Here is a 24,571-nt window from a genome sequence, read left to right as displayed (position 1 = left end):
TTAAGCCACTGTGACTGCTTTCCCTTAACAACGAGGACCCCTAGTGGCCACCACTACACATTACAGCTTTGTGAATGAGTCATTACCAGTGATCCAGTTCCAAATAGTCTTTTATTAAATTGTTATTTAAGTATACATTTGGAAAAAACAAAAAAACAAAAAAATAAAACAACAACTTGTGTTTTTATTATTTGCAACAAGACACTATTTTGTGTCTCAGGGTTTCAGGTCACGAAAGAACAGTCCCAACATAGAAAAGACAAGAGAGTGAGCAGATCACAGTTCAGTAGTGTTAATCATCTCATACAACGTAAATCCTATTTAATAAACTGTGTCTGCCCTAAAGCCGGAGAGATTCCAGACGTGCCTCCAGAAGACTGCTGAATCATTTTATGCAAGGCCGCCGTCCGTCTGCCATGCGAACGGAGCTGGGTGTGGGTAGCTTACGGCAGCGTGGCGCGACTGTAATAAAACGCTCTCGCTCTGACTTTTTCTTTTTCTTTTTCAAACCCAATGTGCAAACTTTAAACTGTTCTTTAAGTGTGAATTTGTTACAAATAAAGCAAATAATCTAATCAACCGTCTCCAGTCTAGATGGATGACAAATGCTAAATCCTAGCACAGACTGGCAAGGCCTCTGACGAGAGATGAGAGCTAAGGCAAATGCAGTGTTGCACGTACAGTATAAGACCCATGCACATGATCACAGAAGACAAATTTACATCTAATCAAATCAGAGTTGTTGAGTGACTGCTTCCGTCTTTGAGGATTTAGCTTGTAAATGAAGTCCTTCAGTCGTAGGAAAGTGCAGGTATTTGGTACAACCGACATTCAACGACAGCTTTATTTGGAGAAACTGAGTATAAAACAGATTTGTCAAACTTTGAACAACTTCCTGGTACCGCACTTTTTTTTTTTTCGCTGTACAGTTAAATCATTCGTGTAAATAAAGCCTGTATCACTGTAAATGTATTATATTACACATTTTGTTTTGTTGTCACTTTGCGCCTGCGTCCCACCAGCCCCGCGACTCAAACACACACACTCTGGAGTCTGAGAAGCTCAGTGAACGAACTGTTCAAACACACGGGATTTATGTATTCGATCTGTTTCCGACGCCACTTTTGAAAGCACTGCTCCGTGTTGGAGCCTCGCCCACGAGACAAAAACGGTGGCGTCACGGAGTGCCAGCTCTCCAACAAAGCGGAACGGCCTGCCGAGCTCGTCGAACCGGTCTGACACAGAAGCCGAGTGACACAGTGGAAAAAGATCACAGCGGCATTAGCGTGTGCCGAGTAGAACCAAGGCATGTACTGTAAATATTAGTCAGATCCAAAAAACAAAACAAAACAAAAAAAAAATCCCCACGGGAAAGCAACATTTAAAATCTAAATTTGATTAAACAGTTTATCACAAAGTTAAAAGTCGGTGCAACCTTTAACAAGAAGGAGCGAACATCGGGTCGACACCCACATGATTGTATGTAAGAACTTAATAGTGTGCCAGAAAGAAATTAAAATATGCGGCACTCACTAGGAAGAAAAATGACATTTCTGGTGACAGACAGGGTCCGTCAGTGAGCATCCACACCCTCAGTAATCTGGTCATGTGTATACAAATGAGGTAAGGATATACGTCTATTTATTAACTATGTAAAATTACACTACTGCAGAAGGCCGTAGGAGATCTACCCAAAATCTGATTGAGAGCCTTGAACATTTCCCATTTCCTGTCCTGAGCTGTGTAGGTGGCAACACAGCCAAGTGTGTGTGTACGTGTGTGTGTGTGTGTCGGAGTGTGTGTGTGAGAGTATAGACCAGAGGTTAAGTAAATTAGGTCTTCTTCTTGAGCTCCTCAAACCGACGCGTTAAATCGTCAAAGTCGATGTCGTCCGAGGTGGTGGCGTTTCCGCCGAAGGAGGACGTCGGGAGTGTGTCGGGAACAGAGGGGAGCTCCGGGAGAGCGTTGCTGTCAAACATATGGGACGACGGGACAGGACCTGCGGGGTAATACGCGCAAGTTAAGCGGCAGGAAGGAATAAATGTCACAAAATGAACTAAATATAGATCCTAAGTGTTTTCTGTGATGTCTACTTCCTCTGTGGCACACATCTCCAGTATTGAACTCTTATGTGGCTTATTATTAATACATAAAGGACACTGTTCTGCTGCTGTAAATACTCGACAAAGCACCAAATCTGCTTCCAAATATAGTTACCAACAAACACGGTTTACTCATATCTGGTAACATGATGCTAAAAACTCTACAACGCCTACACGTTTAAGTAGATCCTTTTACTGTTAATTAATTTGTGACATGTTTAAAGACTTCAGGAGGAATGAACGGGCGTGACGACAAGCCACAGACAGGACAGGTGAAGTGGAAAGCACAGCGGGGATGATTAACAGATATGACACGTCTTATGTCGATGCGATTGTCGGTGGAACTCACCTACGGCCTGGGAAGGAACAGACGGTTTGTCAGTGACGTCATCGATCTGAAACAGCAACAACATGTTAGAGGTGATGTCATCTCCGTACAGACGGAAAATTATATTCGTTAGTAGTATTTACAGGACAAAAAAAAAAAAAAAGGCAAATGCACAAAACAGCGCGGAAGTAAAATCATCTCAAATGCAAAAGAATAATGTTTTGGATTTTTTGAGAAGCCAACACCGTGAATTTGTGACACAGAAACTGATTTTAGGCATTAATTAGCCGAAGTTCATGCTACAGTGGACCTGAAAGTCTCTTCTCTTCATTTCAGCTCTACTGAGCTAGTTAGTAGATTAAAAGGTTATAATTTCATGTCCCACTCATGCAGATTAAGCAGAATCGGAGCCTAATCTGAGAAAAATTGTGCAAAAAAAAAAAAGGTGTGGAGGACAGGCAAGACTGTAAGCAAGCCGAACGAACTGCTCTTCCCTGAGTGGTTTCACTGCCCTGTCCATCTCTCCATCTGGGGGAACGGGAAGGGGGCATGGTTGGGAAGGGGTTGGTCACTTACGGACTCGTATGTCGGGGGAGAAGTGGGCAGCTGTGGGGGCTGCCCACCCCCCATGGGGTGCTGGAAGTTGTCGTAGGTTCCAGTGGACGGGTGAAACGGTTCCTGAGGGGGAAAACAAAAGTCAGTCTGAAGGAGGGACAACCGGAGCACCTGACTTTATAATAATTCTTTCAATGATTTAAGACATAATCACGGGAAAAACTGTCTTTCCCACAGTGTCACATATTGTCACAGTGATAACAGTAAGAAGAACTTCAAATAATTTAAAGATTGAACTAAATATTAAGTTTACTGTACTATAAACTATCCCGTCTCTCGCAGAGCTCACAACAGAATCATTAGGAATTGTGTCTTTAAATTAAATCCCTTACAGCTCCTTTGGGCGCTGGGTAGTTGAAAGGTGCTGGCATATGCATTGGCATAGGCATCGGCATGGGCATAGCCATGGGCATCACAGGAGCACTGAAACCTCCTCCACCACCACCTCCTCCTCCTCCAGACTTCTTGTCGTTGTCCACGTCAATCAGGTCAGCCTCCTCTCCAACACACACCTCGGGCTGTCCAGAGACAGGGCAGGACGGTGAGCTAATACTTTAAATTACGTCATCGTTCATACTGCGAGAAAAAAAAATAAATACTTGCTTACCCGCACCATGGCGTCAGGTTCATACGGCACATTATAGTTCTTGGCGATCTCTATCAGGTAGCGCTCCACCAAGATCTTGGGAGGAGCCTCCACACTCAGTTTGTGCATCAGCTGTAAACAGATCACACGTTTGATCAGACGCCCACACACGTCACATTCTTAAGCAGACTCGAGGGTAGTCACTGGAAGGAGAACTGCCTACCCTGTCGTTAACTGTCCCGATCTGGTTTGTCCTGCACAGCTTGCCGTATTCCTTGCTATATTTCGCACACAGCTGTTCAGATACCTACAAGAAAAGATTAAGAGACAAGACTGTCAACAGTGATGTGGTTTGAATAAATGCAGAGAATGTGTTATAGTTATACAGAACTTACAATTTTTAGTTCAGACACCTCTGACTGGAGACGAGGTGCTGCCCAAATGAGGGTCGACACTGCCTCCTGCAAGCCGGGATCCAGTTCCCTAATTGACGAAACAGACGTGGTGTAAACAAGGACGTGACAGCCAGAGAGAGAGAGACAGTGACTGACGCAGTGTAAACGCTCTGTACACTCACTTCATAGACTGAATGAGACCAAAGCGAGCCAGCAGCAGGTCGCAGTAAAGCTCCAGGATCTCCATGGCTTCCACCAGGTAGTCCTCCCTGATGATGTGCTCCACGCGGATCCGCGCCCGCTCATCCTTCCCCGACGACAGGTAATCGGCAATCTCCTTTCTTGCCTTCTGAGCGAGCTCAGCTACATTTTAAAATTTGCGAGAGAGACAAACCGTCGTTAGCCGAGATGAACAGAAACAAGGGAGAGGAGTAGGGAAAAGCTTTTATTCGACTCGGGACTCACTTTTCTTCTTCTCTAGGAGTTTCAGTCGGTTGATGACCAGCCGGAGGTTGACTCTTAGCCTCTCCGCTTTGAATCCTCCTCCCAGCATGATGATAGTCTAATCTGTGAACAAGAGAGCATGAGTGGAGCCACTGGAAACACACAGTTTACAATTCAATTTGATTTTATTTATATAGCGTCAATAACAATACAAATAATCTTTTACAAAACTCGGCCTGAGACCACCAGAGCAAGAACTAAGGCAACGGAGGCAAGAAAAAGGTTCCTTTTAACCGGAGGAAACCTTGAGCAGAACCTTAGGCACCTGCTTGAGGAATTCTAGTCTAGATAGTGACAACAGTAGTTCTCTCACAGGTGAGTTAGCTGCTATAATGACTGAATATAACAGGCATCACAGGCCATGAAGACTGGGCAGGTTAGTAGTAGTATTAGTAGTATGGAGCTCCACATATAGGTCATCTAACTTACCCCCACCTCTGACCTGGTGAGTCACTTAATCATGTGAGCATGACCAACCCATCCCAACACAATGACACCGCAGATTTACACCCAAACAAACACAACGCGCGTAAACACAACGAAACACTACACACAATAAGTTTAAAAAAAAAAAAAAAAGGAGCTACGCAGCATTAAACGGACCAACGGTCTCAAAACAGTTAGCTTTAGCATCACAGCTAACAAGGAAGAGTCGCGGCGGTACTTAAAAAACCTTACAGCCTCGTTTACTGAATTTAATCTTATTTAATCGAATTTATTTAGCCGTGTTGACACGTTTAGAAAACTTAAAAGATAAAACATATCCGTGTTGCCACTGCAGCTTATTAGCTAGCCTCTAGCTTTTGTTAGCGTTCTCCTGCCATCGTTTGAGCTAGCCACCTAGCTCTCGCTCTGCGCTGGCAAAATAAAAAACAAAACAAAAAAACAAGCAAACTGCGTGAAATAAGCTCAAGTAGTTTGAAGAAACTGACCTTTTAAAGTGCTCGGGAGCTCAATAAATCGGCGGCAACTTACCTGTCAATAGTAGTCAGCCGTACACACCAACTTATTTGGGTTTCTGTCTGTGTGTTCCGTCGTCGCCTGCTTCACTTCCGCAATGATCTCCAGTGACGTAATGGGGGATTTTACCCGAAGTGGGCGTGGCTTTCGCGTCAAACAGCAGGTGTGACCAGGTCAACACAGATACTGTGATTTATTACCATCCTCAATAAGAACTACTCGAAAGTTATAGTATTTAAACTTTAACATTTACTTTAAGAAATAAATACTTTAGATTTTATAAGGCAGGATTTAACTTTTGGTTTCCCAGCATGCAAATAATTAGACTTAGACTTAGACTTAGACTTAGATAAACTTTATTGATCCACAAGGGAAATTGCTTGGTTACAGTAGCTTAGTTGTCCATAAAAAACACACTCTTAAGAACCTCAGATAAAAAGAAAAGATTAAATTAAATAAAATAGAAATAAAAAATAAGTAGAATAAGATCTAGTAACATAAAATAGAAATAGTATAAAGATCTAGTAACATAAAATAGAAATCACACAAATATAGTTTAAATTAGGTCACGCTATAAAGATAAGAGCAGTTTTTTAAATACAATGGCAGGTGTCACTAGTTTTTATTAGGCTTTTTGTTCCATTACATTTACATTTACAGCCATTTTTATTTTTTCCTAAATGTGATGTATGAAACGGCCCATTGGTCTAAACTTAGCTCCACCAAGCTGCTTACACATTAATCCAGTCTACAATGATGTGAAACTCATATCTGTGCTGCTCTGACTGAGTGATTGGTTTCATTTCACCTCTAATAATCATCATACATTAATTTCACTGCGCCTTGTCTTTCTTGTTGAACTATTAAGGGTAGTATTTGTGACTTTTTGTTAACTCTTGGGATGTGAAACATTTCCTCCATATTTGATTGTGTAATACCACCAAGCTATTTGTGGAACACATTGTGCAATCACGTCATACCTTGATGCCACACAGGTGACATGTTATAGTAGCGCCATCTCTGTTGTCCTGTGGCTGGCTTTTAATGGATGTAACCGACATCCTGCAGTTAAAGGCGATTATGCCGAGTACTTGCTGGATTTTTAGAGCTTTATTTTTTATATTCCAAAGAGCAAACTCCGAGTCAGAAGAGAGGGAGAACAGTGAAGATTGGAACACAAATAGTAAAGAAGATGCACAAGTGAGAAACCGATTCAGAGGTAAGAGAAAAACACGACAGGCTGCAAAATCTGAGGTGAAAGATTAAAACATTCAAAATCCAATTTATTGATCTTTTATGATTTAATATAATTTTAACCACTCAAAACACAGAAACTGAAACTGCTATCTGAATAATTATCAGACCTTTTCACTACTCCCACACCACAGTGTATAACATCAATGTTAATTTATCTTTTTATGCGGTTTAAGTGACGTTTACTTCTGGCAGTGGGTCTGTAAAGGTTCTCAGTCGTCCAAAACTAGAAACAAAAGGCACCTGAACTTGTTTAGAGTTTTCTTAAGTGACTTCTTCAGCTCTAAATGACTCATGTGGAGTTTAGGTTTTTATTAGGAACGTCTCACACACCTGAAACTCATTAAAGCCTATTAACGGATCACCTGCATTTAGAGGAGGATGCTCAGACTCACCTGTAAAAGGTATCTTCTTTTCTTCTCTAATGACCCATATATGGCCAGAAACTATGTGTGAACTGGGTGGCAAGGTGTTTGTGCATATACTGTACATTCCTTTCCACATTTAAGTCAAAATGTTCACTTATTTCAGTCAAATAAACACCAAACACACCTGAGCATTTGATTAATTTTAATAAAAATGGAAACATTTTACAAGGACTTTCTGGTTTAATATATTGCGGCTTGCTCATAAAGACTCTGTACAGTGAAAAGTTGACGATCCGCGACGATCCGTTGCCGGTTATTATAACTTGAGTTTGGTGACAGAAAGCTGCTTTTGTTTCTTCTTCTTTGAAGACTGGTCCTTTGCACTTTTGATCTGACTTTTCACCTGGTCCTGCAGCTGAGTGAAGAAGGCCTGGGAGGACCGCAGAGCCTTGTCCTTCCCCTCATCCTGAAACACAGGAACATATTCGGCATCATAAGAGGAAGGTAATGCAATGTTTGTTTGGGTATTAAAAAGGTGTGGAGGCACTCGATAGTGGAAGCAGAGGCTATGCAAAACATCTGACTGCCTGAAATAGATGACCCAGTTTGTGATAGCAACACAGAGCTAACAGGTCAGCTGATCCAGGATGCAGCAGAAGCTCAAATGACCGTGCTGGTGTCTTTTATTTCATACAAGACTTGTGTTGATTCAGTCTGAAGTGGAAGAAGTGCTTTGTCCGTTATTTGAAGTAAAACTACCAACGGCACAATGTTAAAAGGGCTCTATTACAAAAATAAGACATGCATTAAATACATACACCGATCAGCCTTAACATTATGACTTAAGGCTCATTTAAAGTACTGCAGGACTAGACGCCGTTACCTACGTTACTAAGTTACGTTTCTGGGGAGGTGCACGTTACGCTTACGGTGTTAGGGTCTGGGCTGTCACCACAGCTAGGGCATCAAATTGACGCAGGAGCCTAAACCGCCTATCAGGTGAATACTTTGTCCTCGAATTTGATGTAGTCAAAAGCAGGAAAAATGGGCGCGTGGAAGGATTTGAGCGACGTTGACAAGGGACAAACTGTGATGGCTAGACAACTGGCATCTCAGAGCGTCTCCAAAACTGCAGCTCTTGTTGGATGTTCCTGATCTGCAGTGGTCAGTACCCATCACAAGTGATCCGGGGAAGGATAAGGCAGTGAACATGAGACATTGTTGTGCAGAGGGAGCTACAGAAAAGCAACCGCAGCTCCTGAAAATGTTAATGCCGGTTCTGATAGAAATGTGTTTTGGTCTGTGGATGCGTAGCCACAGACCAGCCAAGAATCAAGTTTTCTTTTACACCATGTGGATGGCAGGGTGATTTAAAAATGAAAGAGTATTTCTTGTGCCAACTTAACATACTTCCAAGGTGCATGGAGGAGATAAAGAGACATTAAGTGGTCAAGACTCCAGCAACACTTGTCGTATATGGAACAACTTTATCAGGGGCATCAAGAAACACGATGCTATTTAAAAGACAGACATATTTAGTAGCGTTCTTACACTATGAGTTTAAACTATCTAGTGACTATGGCTGTCCAATATGGTGGTGTAAATTTCCTCTTAAGCGTATAAAGCAAGGGTTGCACGACTTCAGATTCTTTAAAGTCGAGTTGATGCTTAAAGCGTTATATCACACCAGTGCTTTGATTTAGTCTTTTTCGTCCACTTAATTATTTGTGACACAGTCAATATTCGTATCACGGCAGTTTCGTTCTTCTGTTTCTATCTTCTAACTCTAAATATTGGTGGATTTATACCGACTTCCTACCGTGGAACAAGTGCCGGTCCTGGCTGTGAACAGAACAGAGCAAAGAGGCGAAGCTCTCACCTTAAGTATCGTGGCTTTGCCTCCTTTCGTGAGTTTCTTCAGCGTCTCCGTGACTTCAGCCTTCGAAGGCTTCTTGTTCTCCCCAGCTTTACTGGCCTCTTTGAGTTTCTGTCTCTGCTCTCTCTCCTGGATCTTCAGACGCTTCACCTTCTTTTTGTTGCGCCTCTCGCGCTTCTTGTCTGTCGACGTCTTCTCTGTGGCGCCCAGTATATCTCCTGCCTTGTTCTTCTCCTACAGTTAAAGGAGATTATTGTAAGACATTCAACTAAATTAAACACGTATTAAAATAGACATTTGTGCACGAAACGCGACGGATCCGTGACAAACCTTGACTTCGTGTGGTGCGAGGAGTGTAGCGTCGCTAGTGCCGACAGGAGCCACCTCCTCCATCGCAATGGATGGTAAGTTAGACACCACTTTGACCTCAGGAACAGGCTGTGGAGCACAGAGGCAAACATGAATGTGATTGACATTAACTGTGCTGGTTTTCTAAACCTTTGTAGCACATTATTTACTATAACACACGTTCAAATCATCAATTCACTTATTTTATTTACCACATTTCTATTTTTATGCATTTGTTCTGTTAAAATTCAACACACTTTGTGCATTTCCTTATCGTGTCTAGGGTTTTTTAACATTCGGATTCACCGATTAAATTGAAAATGTCTGTGGCTTCAGTTAAAACCAGAGTAAAAACCTGTTTTATGAAATAAACCTGTGATTTATAGTGGCTGACATCCAGATCTGTTAGAATATTCTCATTATTATTGGTAATTTTAGTCACTGCATCAGTTAAAACTCACAGGTTTAGGCGTGAAGTGGAAGTTGGAGAGAGCGTCCAACTTTATGAAGAGCGTGTCCATAAGTTTTTGAATTTCGACATGGGACGGATTCTCCTTTTCTTCTGTCTTTTGCTGAAATAAGAAAAAAATAAAGGACTGAGGCAGGGGTTCATACCAGACGAAGGAAAGCGATGAAAACAAGAGAAAAGTCGAACCTGGTTCTGCTTGAGGTATTCTTGCTCGTAGATTTCTGCTAAACTCTGCTTGCTCTTCTCGTGGTCCAAGGTTAACCTCTTCTTGTACTCGAACACCTCCTCTTTAGGTTTCTCCTTTCGGACCACGTCATCAAACACCTTCCAGAAACACAAGTGAAAAAGGTTAGAAATCAGACAAGAACAAGGAAAAAACTATAAAGCAGAAGTTATTATGACTAACCTGGTCTTTAATTCTCTGTTTGATTATGTCTTCAAGCTGTAGTGTGGTCTCCTCAGTGATAGCAGGGGCTACAAAACAAAATGAACATCTTATTGTCTGGTTGGAAATAAAATAAAATAACTTCTCGCCTTTGTGACATAAACATAAAACCGCTGTATGTATTTATAAGTGTATAAATCCAACGTAACACTCACCCATCCTGGACGTCTGCTCGAACTCCACGTGCTCCTCCAGCATGCTGTTCTCGGGACGGGCCTGCGCCGTCACCTCTCCGGTCAACTGCCAGGGCTTCACCGCAAGAGCTGATTTCTCCAGCTCCGCTATCTTCGCCGACATCTGTCGGTTGGAACGACGAGATTATTAAGTGAAATCAAATCAGCTCTGTGTCAAGATAGAGGACGTGCTTGGACCGCAGTCGGTAAAGCATCAGACTTTTGCTCGACTTATTTTATATTTTGTATTATATGTGCACATTTTGGTTAAAGCACAGCAAGAAGGTTCTGGGTTTGAATCCATCATGGTCGACTGGTTCCTTTCTGTGTGTAGTTTGCATGTTCTCCCTGTGTCTGCGTGGGTTCTCTCCAGGTTCTCCAGCTTCCTACCACCGTCCAAAGACATGCTGGTTAGGTTCATTGGTGATTCTAAATTGGCCGTAGGTGTGAGTGTCTCTCTGTGTTAGCCCTGTGATAGACTGGAGACCTGTCCTTTTAATCTGAAGGGGTTACTGCTTCAGGTTTGAGGTGTGAGTCAAGCAAATTTCATTGAGCAAATTGAAGCAAAAATAGGAAACAGAAACAAGTTTGGGACGGGTTTGGTGCTAATACTCTGTGTTGTCAGTAGGGGGCAGTATAAGTTACAAATGACAAAAAGTAGAAAAGGTAAAGTCTCGATCTCAAAGAGGAATATACAAAACTAATTTGCTTCTACTCCTGTTGTCTGGAGACAATGCTTCTAACACATGTATCGGCTGCGGGGTGCATGGGTTAAACGCTTCATCTTCAATCCTCATTAACACGGCTAGCGATGCCTTTGTTAAACAGAATGAGGACTGGTTGCCTAAAACCTGCTTACCTTTTCTTGCCGTTTCTCAAAAGACGACTTTGACTCAGACTTCGCTGAGCTTGCAGCTTTCCCCCCGAAGATGTCCTCCATGTCCTCTCCCTCGCTGTCGTCATCCCCAGAAAAGTTAAAGGTCACTTTCTTATGAGGTGCTTTGAGCTGACTTCTCTCCTCCTCCCTGGCGAGGGAGCAGACACAAACATGCTGGAATCAGCGGAACATGCTTCTCCCACACATCATTGCACGCGCTACATAATTCTGTTCACACTTACTCATCGTCACCCTCCTCTTCACCCTCGTAATCATCTTCGTCATCCATCTCTTCTTCACCTTCCTCCTGGCTTTCGTCCTCTCCATCTGACTGGTCATCTGTTTTGGCTGGTTCACTGTCCACAGCATCAAAGAAGTCCTTGTACTTGAGGTTCCTGGAGCTCTTTACCTGTTAGAATAAACAACAATCAATGTATTTTCTGTACCGTCAGGGACCAGTAGAAATAATCTGTGATGAAATACATACGGTGTTTTTCTTTTCCTTTTTGGAGGACGTCATTTGATCGAAGTCGAGGTCTTCGTCCTCATCAGAAGGCAGATCCTGAAAATAATCTACGTCACCTTCACCCTCCTTGCCCTCGCGCTTGTCCATATCATCAAGGAACGACTCCATCTCTGACAGTTTGAAGAACTTATCATCCACCTCAGAGGGAACCACTTTTGTTTTGGAGCCTTTCCTCCCGACCTCCTTCTTATGTTTCTCTCGTTTCTCCAGAGCATCCACATCAAAATCTAAATCCGAGTCCTCATCTGAGTAATCCTCAGACGGCATTTTCTTTGACTGTCTGGGTGTTTCCTCCTCCTCTTCTTCTTCTTCTTCCTCCTCCTCATCAACATTTTCATCATCTGTTGCTCCATCTTCCTCATGACCACTCTCCTCCTCTTCCACCTCCTCCTCCTGCACCAGCACAGTTAATGTCTCGTCTGATAAAGCCTCATCAATGGCTTTTGTAAAGTGTTTCAGCACGGCGCCGTTCTGCAGCTCCAGCTCTTGCCAAATCTGCTCCTCGTCAAAGTTTTCCACGACCAGCTGAGCCAGCGGGCTGCCTGTAAAATCTGCGGGCTCCTGAGCTTTGTGGAGGTCATAAAGGGTCTTAGTGAGAGATGTAAAGTCGGCTGCAACGCCATCTTGAAGGCTGCAAACATGAAAAACACACAGTCAGAATTGAAGGTCAGATTATATATATAAAAAACACAAATATTTTTGTCTGTATTTGTCCCAAAGGCACACACATAAATTTGGGTACAGATCTGTGGTTTGCAATCTTGAATACTGGAATTTATAACACAACAGCATCATCTTGACAGAATTATGGGGATAGTTCTTGAGAAATAAGTTTTTCTGAGACACAATTTCAAGGCTTTTCCTGTTTATTGCAGAGTTGACTTCCTTACCTGGAATAAACACCTCATTTGCGAACATAACATGGAGTAAAACATTTATAACTTTTATAATAATTGTGTTACTTCACGCAGCACTGAGACAAGAAGAGACCAAATCTGGACGTCTTGAGTTATAGCCACACGTACATACACATTCATCTAACTTTAGTTTAGTATCACAACTGTACAAATTGTTTGAACAGTAGATAATAATATTTTCTCTATTTTATAGTTTTGATCTAACTCAGCAATAACTTAAATGGTTATCTTATCTTTAAATACAGTGACAGTTTCAGGAAGAACAGTCTGCACACACAAAAAGACTGAAGGACTGTTTCTACCATCAGACTCCTCAGCTCATGATAAACTAATCTCTGGACACTGAACACACAGCCTATCTGCTGGTGCACTACAATGTGTAATTATACTGTTGTTTGCTCTTTTGTGCTACTTAACGGCTGAGCTGACCAGTTCTTGCACTCTTAACCCTGTAACAATCCTGCACATGACAAATAAACCTGAATCTGTACTAATACATGGAACGCATCGTTCAGTCATTTCAGATATTTCAACTCCCTAAACTATTTAACACTGCTGTAAAGAGTTTGTGCTTTCCTAGTCAAACTTGAGTCCAGGCGCTGATCTTATTGAAGCTTTGTGGCACTTCAAATGTAGTTAATACCAGTTAATTAGTTAATGAAGTAGTTAAGAGATGAACAGCATGGTTCCATAAATTCAGAAGTCGTTGTTTTTTGAGTTACACAAACGTGTAGGTATGTCACAGCACCTGATTGTCTTATAAAATGTCAGGTATCACAAACACACCATGTTTTTTTGTGCTCTAAAAGCAGCATTTAATGTTGATAAATTGACATAGAATGAACAGTTTGAGGAAAAACTCGAATTTTTAACCACATACAACATCAACATAAACATATGCACCAATAGAAACTCTGTTCATATTAAATATTCTAATAAAACCGTCACTATTTGACTTTTATTGCCTGTGATAGCGTGATACTAACAGTGGGCTAAAGCTAGCAGTTCGTGCAGTTAGCTTCCGGTTAGCTAGCCAACCCATTTCTCTACGGACACGCAGCAACTTTTGACAAGAAACACAACAACACAATAACCTTGCCTTAAAAAGTTCTCCGGCTGTGCTGTGTTGGCGTTTATTGTCTTTACGCAGTCCTCCAGCACACTCCACACATCCCCACTGGCCATGGCTCCCCCCGACATGTGTGTGAGCGGCGTGTGTCGCACGTAAACAGGCTCACCGAGAAACTCTTCCGCCGCCGCGTTTTTTTTTGGTTCCGAGGTGCAAACATGGCGTCCGCCGTGCTGAAGGTTGCAGGTTTGTTTGTGTCAATAATTATCTAACTTAAAACTTAACAAAATAAAGTGTGCGGTTACTTTTAGAAGAATAGTCGGCCACTTATTTCACACCGAACAACAAGAGACACTAGCCTGCATTTGAACGTAACACAACAACGCGCACGTTACATCAGGAGTTTGTGTCATTGTTTGTGTACATGGCGCTTTTTGTGTTTTTAGTTTGACATGTGACGTGCAAAGATAGTTTTACTGAATGCAGTTTAATTTGATCCCAGTTCAGTTTAATAGTTAGCAAATATACAAACTGCAAACTCATAACTAATGGGAGTATTTCGTCAAAAATATAACCAAATGGATGTAAATCAGTCATTAAATTCATGTTATGCAGCTAAAAACTTTTCAGCCCCTCATTTTATAATCTAATAGAGATTCAACCTGACCCCTAATAACAAGGAAATGTGTGTAAAATTCATTCATGCTACATTTAAATCTCCATTTCTTGGAAGCTGTAAACTAAATCGACTGAATTGAATGATTGAGCAACCTTCTTGTAACACCGTGTTGTCCCACGGCTGTCACTGCAACTCTTCTCGCCACATTTATTTTGTTTCTTCAGTGGCAGGCATCTCCAGATGTTCCCGAGTCATTCTCCCGAGGGCGCATTCGACGACGGCGTCCCTCCACCAGGTGGTCCCCGGATCCCTGTGGAAGCTGGGAAGGCTCAACCACATTGCCATCGCTGTCCCAGACATGGAGAAGGCCACGGCTCTGTACCGGGACGTGCTGGGCGCCACGGTGAGCGCCAAGGTGCCCCTGCCCGAGCACGGCGTCTACACCGTGTTCGTGGAGCTTGGAAACACTAAGCTGGAGCTGCTCCACCCTCTGGGGGAGAAGAGTCCCATCTCTGGCTTCTTACAGAAGAACAAGTCTGGAGGGATGCACCACATTTGCATAGAGGTGAGACGTCTCGATAACAATGACTGTGCAAAACATGGGTATTTATTTTTAAAGGATGGTGAGTTATTCGAAGATGGCTTCTCTCCAGGTATGTGTGCACGTAAAGCAGCTTTCATAATAGACCTCTTTGACATTACAGGTGTTAGATCACAGGTGTTGCAGTGCGCCATGGCATGTGATCGTGAGTCAGCAACAATAATGATTTCATCAGTCAGTAACGCTCTGGGGAACAACACCAACACATGTGTACCTTGTAAGGGCACCTACCTTAATGCAGTTTACTAATTCAGATTTAGTTACGCGTGTGTTTTAAGAGTCTGTAAGACCAATCTGATGTTAAAATATGAATTTAATAACTTCAAGAATAAATAAAAACAGCAGGACATTCATGCAACAAACCACATATTCCACTTCATCCTAAAGATTCTCTTAAATTGCAGACTTAACGGGTTTACCTTTTGGTTTGCAGCTCTTTAGCTCGGGGGTTTACGACCACAGGAAGTCACGGAAAGTTTCCACTTAAAAATGTGTAAATGCCACAAGAGGAGGCCGTTCACATGCGCCCTTTTAGTGAACACTGTAAACACAAACCGGTTTTCGTGAATTTTGTTTCCCTGTGCATATTAAACGGATAGAGCAACCCGCGTTTAGCAGAGCAAGCGTCGCAGAAATGTCAACAGCGTGTATTCAGTATATTCAGCCACTAGCAGAGACGGTGTTATTGTTGCACTTAAAACCCAACACGACATGTTGCTGGGGTTCGCTTTAACGAGAACACACCTGTGATGGTGGGATTGTTTAGTGTCTACACTTAAAGATGACTCAGGCCTCTATTATCGGCTTTGGACTTGAGTTGTAGTTGCCTGTTCGCCGATCAGCCACTACATTACAACCTTCAACTTGTGAAGTGATGTGAAGGATCTCACACAGTGTAGTGCTTTTTGTTTTGTTTGTTTTTTTTCTGGGAAACCTGGCGTTTATGGGAATGGTACTTTTATACGATCCACCAACCAAAACACTGTTGCAGACCTGAAAGGAAATGCGATTCATTGCACCAAGCCACTTTCTTACATTGCTCCACGGTCTAGTTCTGATGCTCAGTGGCAGTAGACGTAGGTGGTAGCTATGGTAGCTCATCTGTTGGGTCGAACCACACACTGAGGGCCAACCTTCACTCCACATCTGCATCAATAAGCCCGGGCTGCCCATCCCATGGTATCGCGGTGATCCACGTTAATCGCTTGACCATAATGTTATGGCTGATCAAGTGTGCAACCGACTAACTCGAAGAGCTAACGAAGTTCTTCCTCTCGGTTGCAGGTCGACGACATTAACGCAGCGATAGCCGACCTGAAAGCGAAGAACATCAGGACTCTGTCGGCGGAGCCGCGGATAGGCGCTCACGGGAAACCGGTCATGTTTCTTCACCCTAAAGACTGTGACGGTGTGCTGGTGGAGCTCGAAGAAGCGTGATCATCATCATCAGTCTAACAGGAAGCTGTCCATTCACATCTACTGTTTGAATTCCAGTTTGATAATCACATCGATCATTGTTGTTAAAGCACTTCTCGTTTCAGAGATGTTGTTCCTCCATTTCTGCTTCAGTGCTGATCTTGACTTTCCTGTTTTTGTCTGGGACGAAATTACAGTGTGGTACGTGTTGTTGACGTGCAGTTTCTATAAAGTGCAATGCCAGTGAACGCTCAGTGACTCTTTGATTGATCTGTTGGCTTCTATCCCGCACCACTCCTGCAGCAGCGTGACTACACGCAGCTCCAACGAATGCAAGATACAAAACTGATCTCACCTCATGTAGAGAACATTAAATAAATGCAGAAATAGCATAAGATGCTTTTTCTTTACGTGTAGCTTCATATAAAAATGTTCCATATATGTTTGGGCACTGACAATTTTTATTATTTGAACTGTTTAATAAAACCTACGTCATATACACCAATGAGCCACAATATTATGACCACTGACAGGAGAAGTGAATAACATTGACCATCTTGTGACGATTCAATGTTCTGCTGGGAAACTTCTGGACCTGGCATTCATTGGTGTGGATGTCACTTAGACATGTAGCACCCACCTAGACCAGACCAGGCACCCTCACCCCATAGCAATGACACTCCTTGATGGCAGCAGCCATCCCCAGCAGGATGCAGCCTGACACAGACACACACACAAAAACACTTTAGGAACAACAAAAAAAAACAAAACATGAAGAACAGCACAAGGTGGCCTCCAAATTCACTAGATCCCAAACTGATCAAGTATCTGTAGGATGATCAACAGAGGCCCCTCTCCTCAAAGGCCGTGTTACCAGACACCTTCAGAAGGCCCATATCCATTCTCTGAGGAGTCCCGAGTGTTTTGGAGGCACAAGGGAGACCTACACAATATTAGGAAGGTGGTCATAATGTTACGCCTCATGGCTGATACTGAAGATGAGCTTCAAGCGCAGACTGTCACCTGAGAGTATTTATGTTCAAATAGGAGAAAATATGCAGGAGCTGCAACCAGTTTGTCAGCGGCTGAAAAGTAATTTGACCCGTTGCAGATTAAGACCATTATCATTAAGTAATCGTCCTGGGGGTGAAATTTGAATGGTTTATTGTCAGCAGTTGGCTTAAAAATGTGTTATATTTTATAGGTTTTATAAATAGTCAAACAAAAACGCTTCAAATTTGACCCAGGAGGACAAAAGCTGCATGGTCCAAGACATGCAAGGCGATACTAAGGTTAATTATATTTTGATGAGCAGCTGAAATAACAAAAAAATCAATGTGTTGATGTCCAAATATATTCACTTGCCGAAACATTAGGTACACTAGTGAAAAGAAATGCATTCTAATTTAACAGTTCTGTGCAAAATCTTCAAGCTTCACTGTTTATGTTGAAACAGCGTGAGAACGGTGGATTAACCTGGACTGAATTCAATTATTTAGCCCGGTCCACTGACTCGAGAGAGTACCATAAACCACAGCCTCCTTCATTAGATTTAGTGCAGGACTGTTATATTAGAATGCATTTGTTTTTTTTTTGCTAGTGTGCCTAATGAACTGGCAAGTGAGTGTGAAGCTTATTCTGGCTTTTTTTAACGATCTTAATGCTCGTAGATCACCACTAGATGGAGCACTACTTACCACAAAGCTCTGGCACAAACAGTTTGTATCCCAGCACAAAAACACTGGACTTTAAGTAATTGCAAAAGACTGGAAAACTCCGTGACTCACAGTCACAAACAAGCAAGTTCCTGTTAAACAAAATTCCCCCTGATTACTTTTTAATAGCCCTCAAAAAAATAAAAACCTACATCCATGTTGTACGTTTGAAACAAATCATTACGAAAGAGAAAGAGAGCTCTTGCGGCAGTTTATGATTCCTGACCGACACATGATGTTGTTTAGCTTCGCATCAAGCCGTTTATTTTGGATTTTGGTGTGCACTTTTTAAAGGCCACAGCGTCTGGAAAAACCCGTAATTATGCCCTCCGCGTTCAGGTAAACATAGTGATTATTTTCTTGCTGCAGCTACCAAAACTATTGTTCAGCATCTAAAGACCGACCATTTATTTTTTGACCTCTAATAACAAGATTAGGGGATTTCTGACGTTGCTCTGTGGGCTATTATTGTGACTTAAATTAAATGTTATTACTCCCAAGTTGTCAACCCTGCTTGCCCCCCGCTCGGCGAAGGGAAGTGAAACAACACAGCTTGATTTAGTTGAAAAGTTCCATTTTTAACAAATGAACAAGATCACAAAAAATAAAAAAATGAATAAACGATACCATTCAGAATCCAGAGGGTTCGGTTTATTTGGTCTGATTAATAACTTCTGGCATTAAGCACAGCAAATATGTAATAGTGCGCACAGCTGATAAAAGAAGAAAGAGGAGTGGGAACTGAATGTAACAGCTCACACGGGGCTTTTAGCGGTGGCATGAGTAATAGAAGAAGTTTCGATTTCTAGCTGGTATCATGCAGGTGGCTTTATGTTCTAGAAAACACCTGGAGACAAGATACAAATATACACATAGAGAAGCTGCAAGTGTGATCTGGACGGATTTAGCTGCTCTCCTTGCCCAGGGTATGCTTGTCAAACAGGTACTCGGCCATGCCGTTCTGGGGCGCTCCCATGCGGCGCAGGTTGGTCACCCAGTCTCCGAGCTCCTTGATGGACTTCACCTGCTCGTCGAGGTAGTGCGTCTCGATGAAATCGCACAACTGAAGGAGAGAAAGTTTCATTAACTGAGAGCTGAGACACAGAAACTGTAAACCCTGCCTGTGTCGACTACCCTGACAGACTTATCAATTCGCGAAGACTTGGATCGGTTTGGTTTTGCCAGAAACACTGATTTCAAAGAAACTGGACTGCTTAAACCTCATATTGGCCACATCAGAGACTGACGCATGTCTTTCACACCTAGAGGAAATCTGCAGATTGTGCAGGAAATTGCACAGAACAAAACAAATTCTGCATGTGAAACCTATTTTTTTTTGTGCTCGTGCTCGGATCGGTGTATTTTTGTAATTTCCTAATGCTTTAATTTTGAAAACTACGGATTTGTGTCGCCTCATACTGAATTGCTAGCCTTAGTTCTCTGTGAAACCATCGAGCCAGGGTTTAATACTCACGTGTGGGTCGTTGTGTTCAGAGCAAAGCTTGTGCAGGTCCAGCAGCGACTGGTTCACGCTCTTCTCAAGCTGCAGGGCGCACTCGAGAGCCTCGACGCCACTGCCCCACTCGTCCCTGTCGGGTTTCTGCAATTCAAAGCAGGTCAAGACAAAGATTATTGACGAGCGGTTCTCGATTCCTTGTCACTCGGACGAGGGTTTGCGGTTTAACGTTTTACTCATGCTCCGTGGGTTGCGTCTGTGTGTCTGACAAAGATAAGCGGCAAAGCACACCCACGCCCTTTGTATCACTCCGGCCTTGCACTGCCCTCCCAGTGTGGACTTTACGATAGCCCGGAACATGCAATCTCACACCCAATGAGAAGTTGACGCGCGTTTACACAAAATACTTTCTTCTTTTCACAAGGCTCGTACCTTGACGTCTTGCAGGAAGATCCTTCCTCCCCTCTGGTTCTGCACTTTCATCAGCTTCTCGGCATGCTCCCGCTCCTCGTGGGACTGATTACGGAAGAACTTGGCAAAGTTGTGCAATGCCTGGTCATCCCGGTCAAAGTAGTAGCCCTGTGAGGAGGGAAGAGGGAAATATCACTCAGATTAAAATAGCTGCCAAGGTTACAAAACAGCCATTCGTGCAGTGAGAAAATAAGAAGAAGTAGAGAATAATACAAAATACAAATGTGCGAGAGGGGAAAGCTGCACTTAAGAGTGACTCATATGTTTGTCAGGGCAAGCAGTCTGTGTACTCTGTCCTTTCTCTGTACATAATCTCAAAGGGAACTTCAACCTCCGTTTAATCACCGACCCACAAAACATTTTTTTTCCTCCCCTCAGTTCCAGCATCTGACGTCTAAAACTTCCTCATACGCTTAACAACAGAGTATTATTTCTTTTTTAAATAAACAGCTCTGTTGCCAGCTTTTCTTTTTGATGGCAGCAGGCAGCGTGGTAAAGCACTTCCAAGCATCTCACATGCTCTTTATTGGCACACTCGCTGCACTTAGACATGGAAAGAATGAAGATATACTTGATAAGGCCACAGCTGTTATATAGGGACAAAAAAACAAAGCACTCTATTTAAAAAAAAAAATATTAGAATCACTTCTCAATAAAAAAACGATCAAAGCGTAACAGTTCCTCTTTTTCGCAGACCACTTCTACCTGTCCTATCGCCCGTTCCGTGTTGGGCTCATCCACATATCTGCGTTCACTGTGCTGACTTTGTGTTCCTTTATCTCCGTCCACCTAACGGACTCTCACCATGGACAAGTAGACGTAGGAGGCGTACAGCTCCAGGTTGATCTGCCTGTTGATGGCGGCCTCGCAGTCCTGGTGGTAGTTCTGTCTCACCTGGGAACTCATGGTTCTGAAACACAGATGAAGTTTAATTGATATATGATGATGATGGTGGAAAAACCCCACAAAACACACGCTTGTCACATGAAGCTGTGGTAAAACTGTAATGATTGAACAATACTCTGGTTATATCAAGTTAACTTTCCTTTTTACTATATATCTATATAGACAGGACTTTGGATCACAGCGTGGCATTAAAAAAACAGATCACATGATTTTATTCCAGGAAATAAAACTAAAAATATTTTGAAGGTGAAGCAAAAGTCAAAGATACGGAAAATCGATTGGCTAATGTTACATCTGGAGGCATCTGGGCTATTGTATATCACACTCCACCCAGTTATTTTCTGAAACATGATGTCTGTGCTTAGTAGAAATACATTTAAGGGAGTGTTTTTGTCACGAAAATAATAATAATAGTAAAAAAAAAAAGAGTTAACAAATCCCAGAAAATCATAAAACTCCAAAACTGGTTCTCCAGACTTACACAATGCCAAGTTACGCAAACCCTGGCGTAACAGTGCACATTACGCATGCTTTTAAACTGAGATTTATTACGGTGTTTCTATATAAAGTACTAGTTATCGACATATCACCACCAGGTTGTTTTTGTTGGTGTGGTGTGCCAGGCCTGGCGCAGAGAGGATTGCGCAGAGGATGGAGCGGCCAACTGTGCCAAGGCCACATTGGCGCAGGCGGCGAGGCGATAAACAAGACAAATTGCACAAAAACGGCTGTCACTGTCGATCTATCCGCGACACGGATGCACAAAACAGAACAATACAAATGCGTACTTACCTAATTTTTCCGTGGCGGGTCTTCCGAGGAGGTCGAGGATGTCCGAGATGTTAGCAAAACAAATAGTTAGCTTCGAAGCTAAACGTGCCTTTTAGGATAACTTAGCTAGCTGATGTTTAAAACGTACTAAAAGTTCGTGTTGGATGTTGCCGATTGGAAGTCGATGGAAGTCTGAGTGATAGAAGAGACTGAGATGTTCGAAGACAGTTGAAAGGTTGCCGTTCAAGCACTGTTGAAGCAGGTAACCTTCACCGTCCGCTAGAGAGAAGATAGATTATGTGAGAATTCGTCCTGGACCTCGACAGATAAACAGTTGGTCTGGACAGTGACGTCAATGCCCGGAAGAGGGAGGAGCTTTGAGCATGCGCAGTGCTTAGCAGACGGTTGACCAAGCACGTTACTCACGTACAGGTTGACGGTAGACCACGTGGTAAACCCATAAACCTCTCTCCTCGTCTTCTTCTTCTTCTCTTGCTTTTAATGGCGGTTGACATGGCAGGCCCACCTTTTCACCTGAGCGTTACAATAACAATAATAATATATAATATTTTTACATTTATCCCACAGTTGGAATTATTTAAAGTTATAGCTGGCTTAAAACTTTATTCAGGACATTTAAATTGAATAATCCAACAGTATATAAAGCAGTCAAGTGGGTCCACGTCAGCCAGTGTTAAACATTAAAATGGCGTCATTTAAATTTACCCATTAATATCAGGCAAGTAGGTCACATCACACTGAGAGGAGGACAATGATTGCTTCATTTTATTGGTAATACTGTACTTAAGTTATTTAGTTGATGACCACTTATCGTTCATAGATTCTCAACCGGGGGTCCGCGAACCCCTAGTGGTCCGTGATGTATATATATATACATATATTATTTATAAAGCCCTCATCGGCAAACTTCCCATCTACATCTCTTCATTACTTGTTGAGTCCACAATCACTTACAATATCCGCTCTAGCAACTGGTTGCAATTGTATATTCCCAAAATTCGGACTGAGCTGGGGAGGTCTGCCCTCTCAGCTTATGCCCCACACATCTGGAATCATCTACAGCTAACTCTTAAGTTAAACTCACTCGTCCCATTCAATCACTTCAAATCATTAATTACTAATTCCCTGTCCACCGTTTGCAATTGTTTCCTCTGATCCTTTTTTTTCATTCTGTTCTTTATGGTATTTTATTGTGAATATCTGTTGTGTATTTTGTCTGTTTTGCTCTGTACTCTCGTCTGCACTGTAAATGAGGCTCGCCTCAGTGTACTAACGAGTTTAAATAAAGGTAAAAGAAAGAAACAAAGAAAGATGTAATTGCAAGGGGTCCGTAAAAATAAAATATCTTTTAAAAAAGATCCTGTGACATTTATAGAAATAGCATTATTTTATTCAAAAGTGACTGAGACACAACTGAAAGCCCATGTTTGCCTCAAAGAGTGAATAAATGCCATAATGCAATTTAAAATGCAGTTTCTGCTGTTTCTATCAAATTACACCGCCATCCCCCCAGATCGGGTGGGGGTTCCTCAGGGTCGATCAAAAATATGCAGGGGGTCCAGGACCCAAAAAAGGTTGAGAACCACTAGGGCACATGTCCAAAGTGTCACAAAAAAGCTGATGATTTTATTACGGAAGCAAGTCTTGTTTTTCTGAGTCTACCTTTTCACCTGTGAGTAATTGATTATGGTGATGTGCCTCTGCTCACTGTCTGCTGAATAGCATGAATCAAATCGCTCTCAGATTCATCATGAACCGTAGATCTCTTACTCACCATTTTGTCTTATATTCAAACGTGAACTGGCCTGCTTTGAGTAGCTACACGCCGCCCTAGTCGCTGTTTTTATTTACAAATCCATTCTTGACACGACTCCTACGTATTTATCTTCTCTTGTAAACTTGAAATGTGGAAAATACAGACTCCGCTCTAAGGATATACTGCAATTTGTGGTTCCTGAGGCACGAACTGAATTGGGAAAGGCAGCTTTTAGGTTTTCTTTCCTGCTGCACGGAACAACCTACAGTCTACAATCTCAAACTTAGTATCCCTGAACGAGTTTAAAAATATGGTGACATCTGTTGAGTGACGTTTATCTGTGTGCACAACTGAGCATTTCTTTGTTATGCAGCTCTGGGATTTTGTATTATTTCCCGTTGAAACTGTGCTGCTGTCACTCTTGGCCAGGTCTCCCTTGTAAAAGACATATTTGATCTCAGTGGGACAAACCCAGTTAAGTAAAGACTATAAAAAATCATGTACTTTAATTCAGATTAGCTGTACATGTCTTGTTTTGTTTTTCCATATATTATGTGCCCTTCATAGACCACACATCACTGAAAAGCTGAATCTTGGTGGTGCCCTTAAACTAGTTCATTTATTTTCTAGGCAAAGTGAGAAGGAGATTCAATTTATTAATGAACCGGAGGTGAGGACTGGCAGTGTCTGGACCACACAGGTATTTGCTGACTCAGCTTTGAACACGAGACACGACTCAGCTCTGGGTTCTTCTTTTTTTTCCCATCATGACATAAGAAAAAGTTGTCCAGATTAAGCAACGGCCATGTGGTCACGCGCCAGAAGATGACTAATTGTCTTAGTGAGACACATTAGATGACTTTATAAAATTTCACAGTGTACGCTTGTTCTGTCATTTACTGAGGAACATGTCCCAAAGCCTCAGGTTCACTGTGTGACAGTTTGTGGTTTTGTGATTAACCTCAGAATGTGAAATGGAGAAGTGAGCGACCGATGACGGACGTATCACAAGCTACGTATGTAGGAT

The 24,571-nt window shown here is 42.4% G+C and overlaps 4 protein-coding genes across 6 annotated transcripts; 1 reads left to right on the top strand and 3 right to left on the bottom strand.

The window, feature by feature from the left end:
- Positions 1-92: 92 nt before the first annotated feature.
- On the bottom strand, positions 93-5,605 carry ist1 (IST1 factor associated with ESCRT-III). 2 transcript variants are annotated; one of them, XM_084541602.1, is made up of 10 exons: positions 5,506-5,605; positions 4,492-4,593; positions 4,209-4,389; positions 4,027-4,114; positions 3,855-3,938; positions 3,653-3,763; positions 3,378-3,563; positions 3,007-3,108; positions 2,452-2,497; positions 93-1,999 (listed from the first exon to the last, which is right to left on the bottom strand). In XM_084541602.1, exons 2-10 carry the CDS (start codon positions 4,577-4,579, stop codon positions 1,833-1,835), a joined length of 1,053 nt encoding a protein of 350 aa, XP_084397728.1. In that variant the 5' UTR covers positions 4,580-4,593; positions 5,506-5,605; the 3' UTR covers positions 93-1,832. The 2 variants fall into 2 exon arrangements, with proteins under 2 accessions (XP_084397728.1, XP_084397729.1); XM_084541603.1 differs by having other exon boundaries at positions 5,463-5,583.
- A 1,589-nt stretch (positions 5,606-7,194) lies between these two features.
- On the bottom strand, positions 7,195-14,032 carry mphosph10 (M-phase phosphoprotein 10 (U3 small nucleolar ribonucleoprotein); the record flags this gene model as incomplete). The annotated part of the gene is given in 12 exon segments (XM_084540772.1): positions 7,195-7,578; positions 8,992-9,222; positions 9,319-9,426; positions 9,798-9,908; positions 9,992-10,129; positions 10,212-10,279; positions 10,406-10,547; positions 11,283-11,448; positions 11,543-11,709; positions 11,788-12,457; positions 13,843-14,000; positions 14,003-14,032. Coding segments are annotated over 12 exon segments (2,139 nt in total). The 3' UTR covers positions 7,195-7,428.
- On the top strand, positions 13,912-18,646 carry mcee (methylmalonyl CoA epimerase). Of its 2 annotated transcripts, XM_084540774.1 has the most exons (3): positions 13,912-14,058; positions 14,656-14,996; positions 16,317-18,646. In XM_084540774.1, exons 1-3 carry the CDS (start codon positions 14,031-14,033, stop codon positions 16,467-16,469), a joined length of 522 nt encoding a protein of 173 aa, XP_084396900.1. In that variant the 5' UTR covers positions 13,912-14,030; the 3' UTR covers positions 16,470-18,646. The 2 variants fall into 2 exon arrangements, with proteins under 2 accessions (XP_084396900.1, XP_084396899.1); XM_084540773.1 differs by lacking the exon at positions 13,912-14,058 and having other exon boundaries at positions 14,070-14,996.
- Positions 18,647-18,792: 146 nt separating this feature from the next.
- fth1a (ferritin, heavy polypeptide 1a) lies at positions 18,793-22,081 on the bottom strand. The gene is made up of 5 exons (XM_084540775.1): positions 21,789-22,081; positions 20,895-21,000; positions 20,052-20,198; positions 19,638-19,763; positions 18,793-19,226 (listed from the first exon to the last, which is right to left on the bottom strand). Exons 2-5 carry the CDS (start codon positions 20,994-20,996, stop codon positions 19,068-19,070), a joined length of 534 nt encoding a protein of 177 aa, XP_084396901.1. The 5' UTR covers positions 20,997-21,000; positions 21,789-22,081; the 3' UTR covers positions 18,793-19,067.
- Positions 22,082-24,571: the final 2,490 nt, after the last annotated feature.

Source organism: Chelon labrosus (assembly GCF_963514085.1).
Source record: "Chelon labrosus genome assembly, chromosome: 3".
Classification (NCBI taxonomy): Eukaryota; Metazoa; Chordata; class Actinopteri; order Mugiliformes; family Mugilidae; genus Chelon; species Chelon labrosus.
This window is presented reverse-complemented; position numbering and strand designations above follow the sequence as displayed.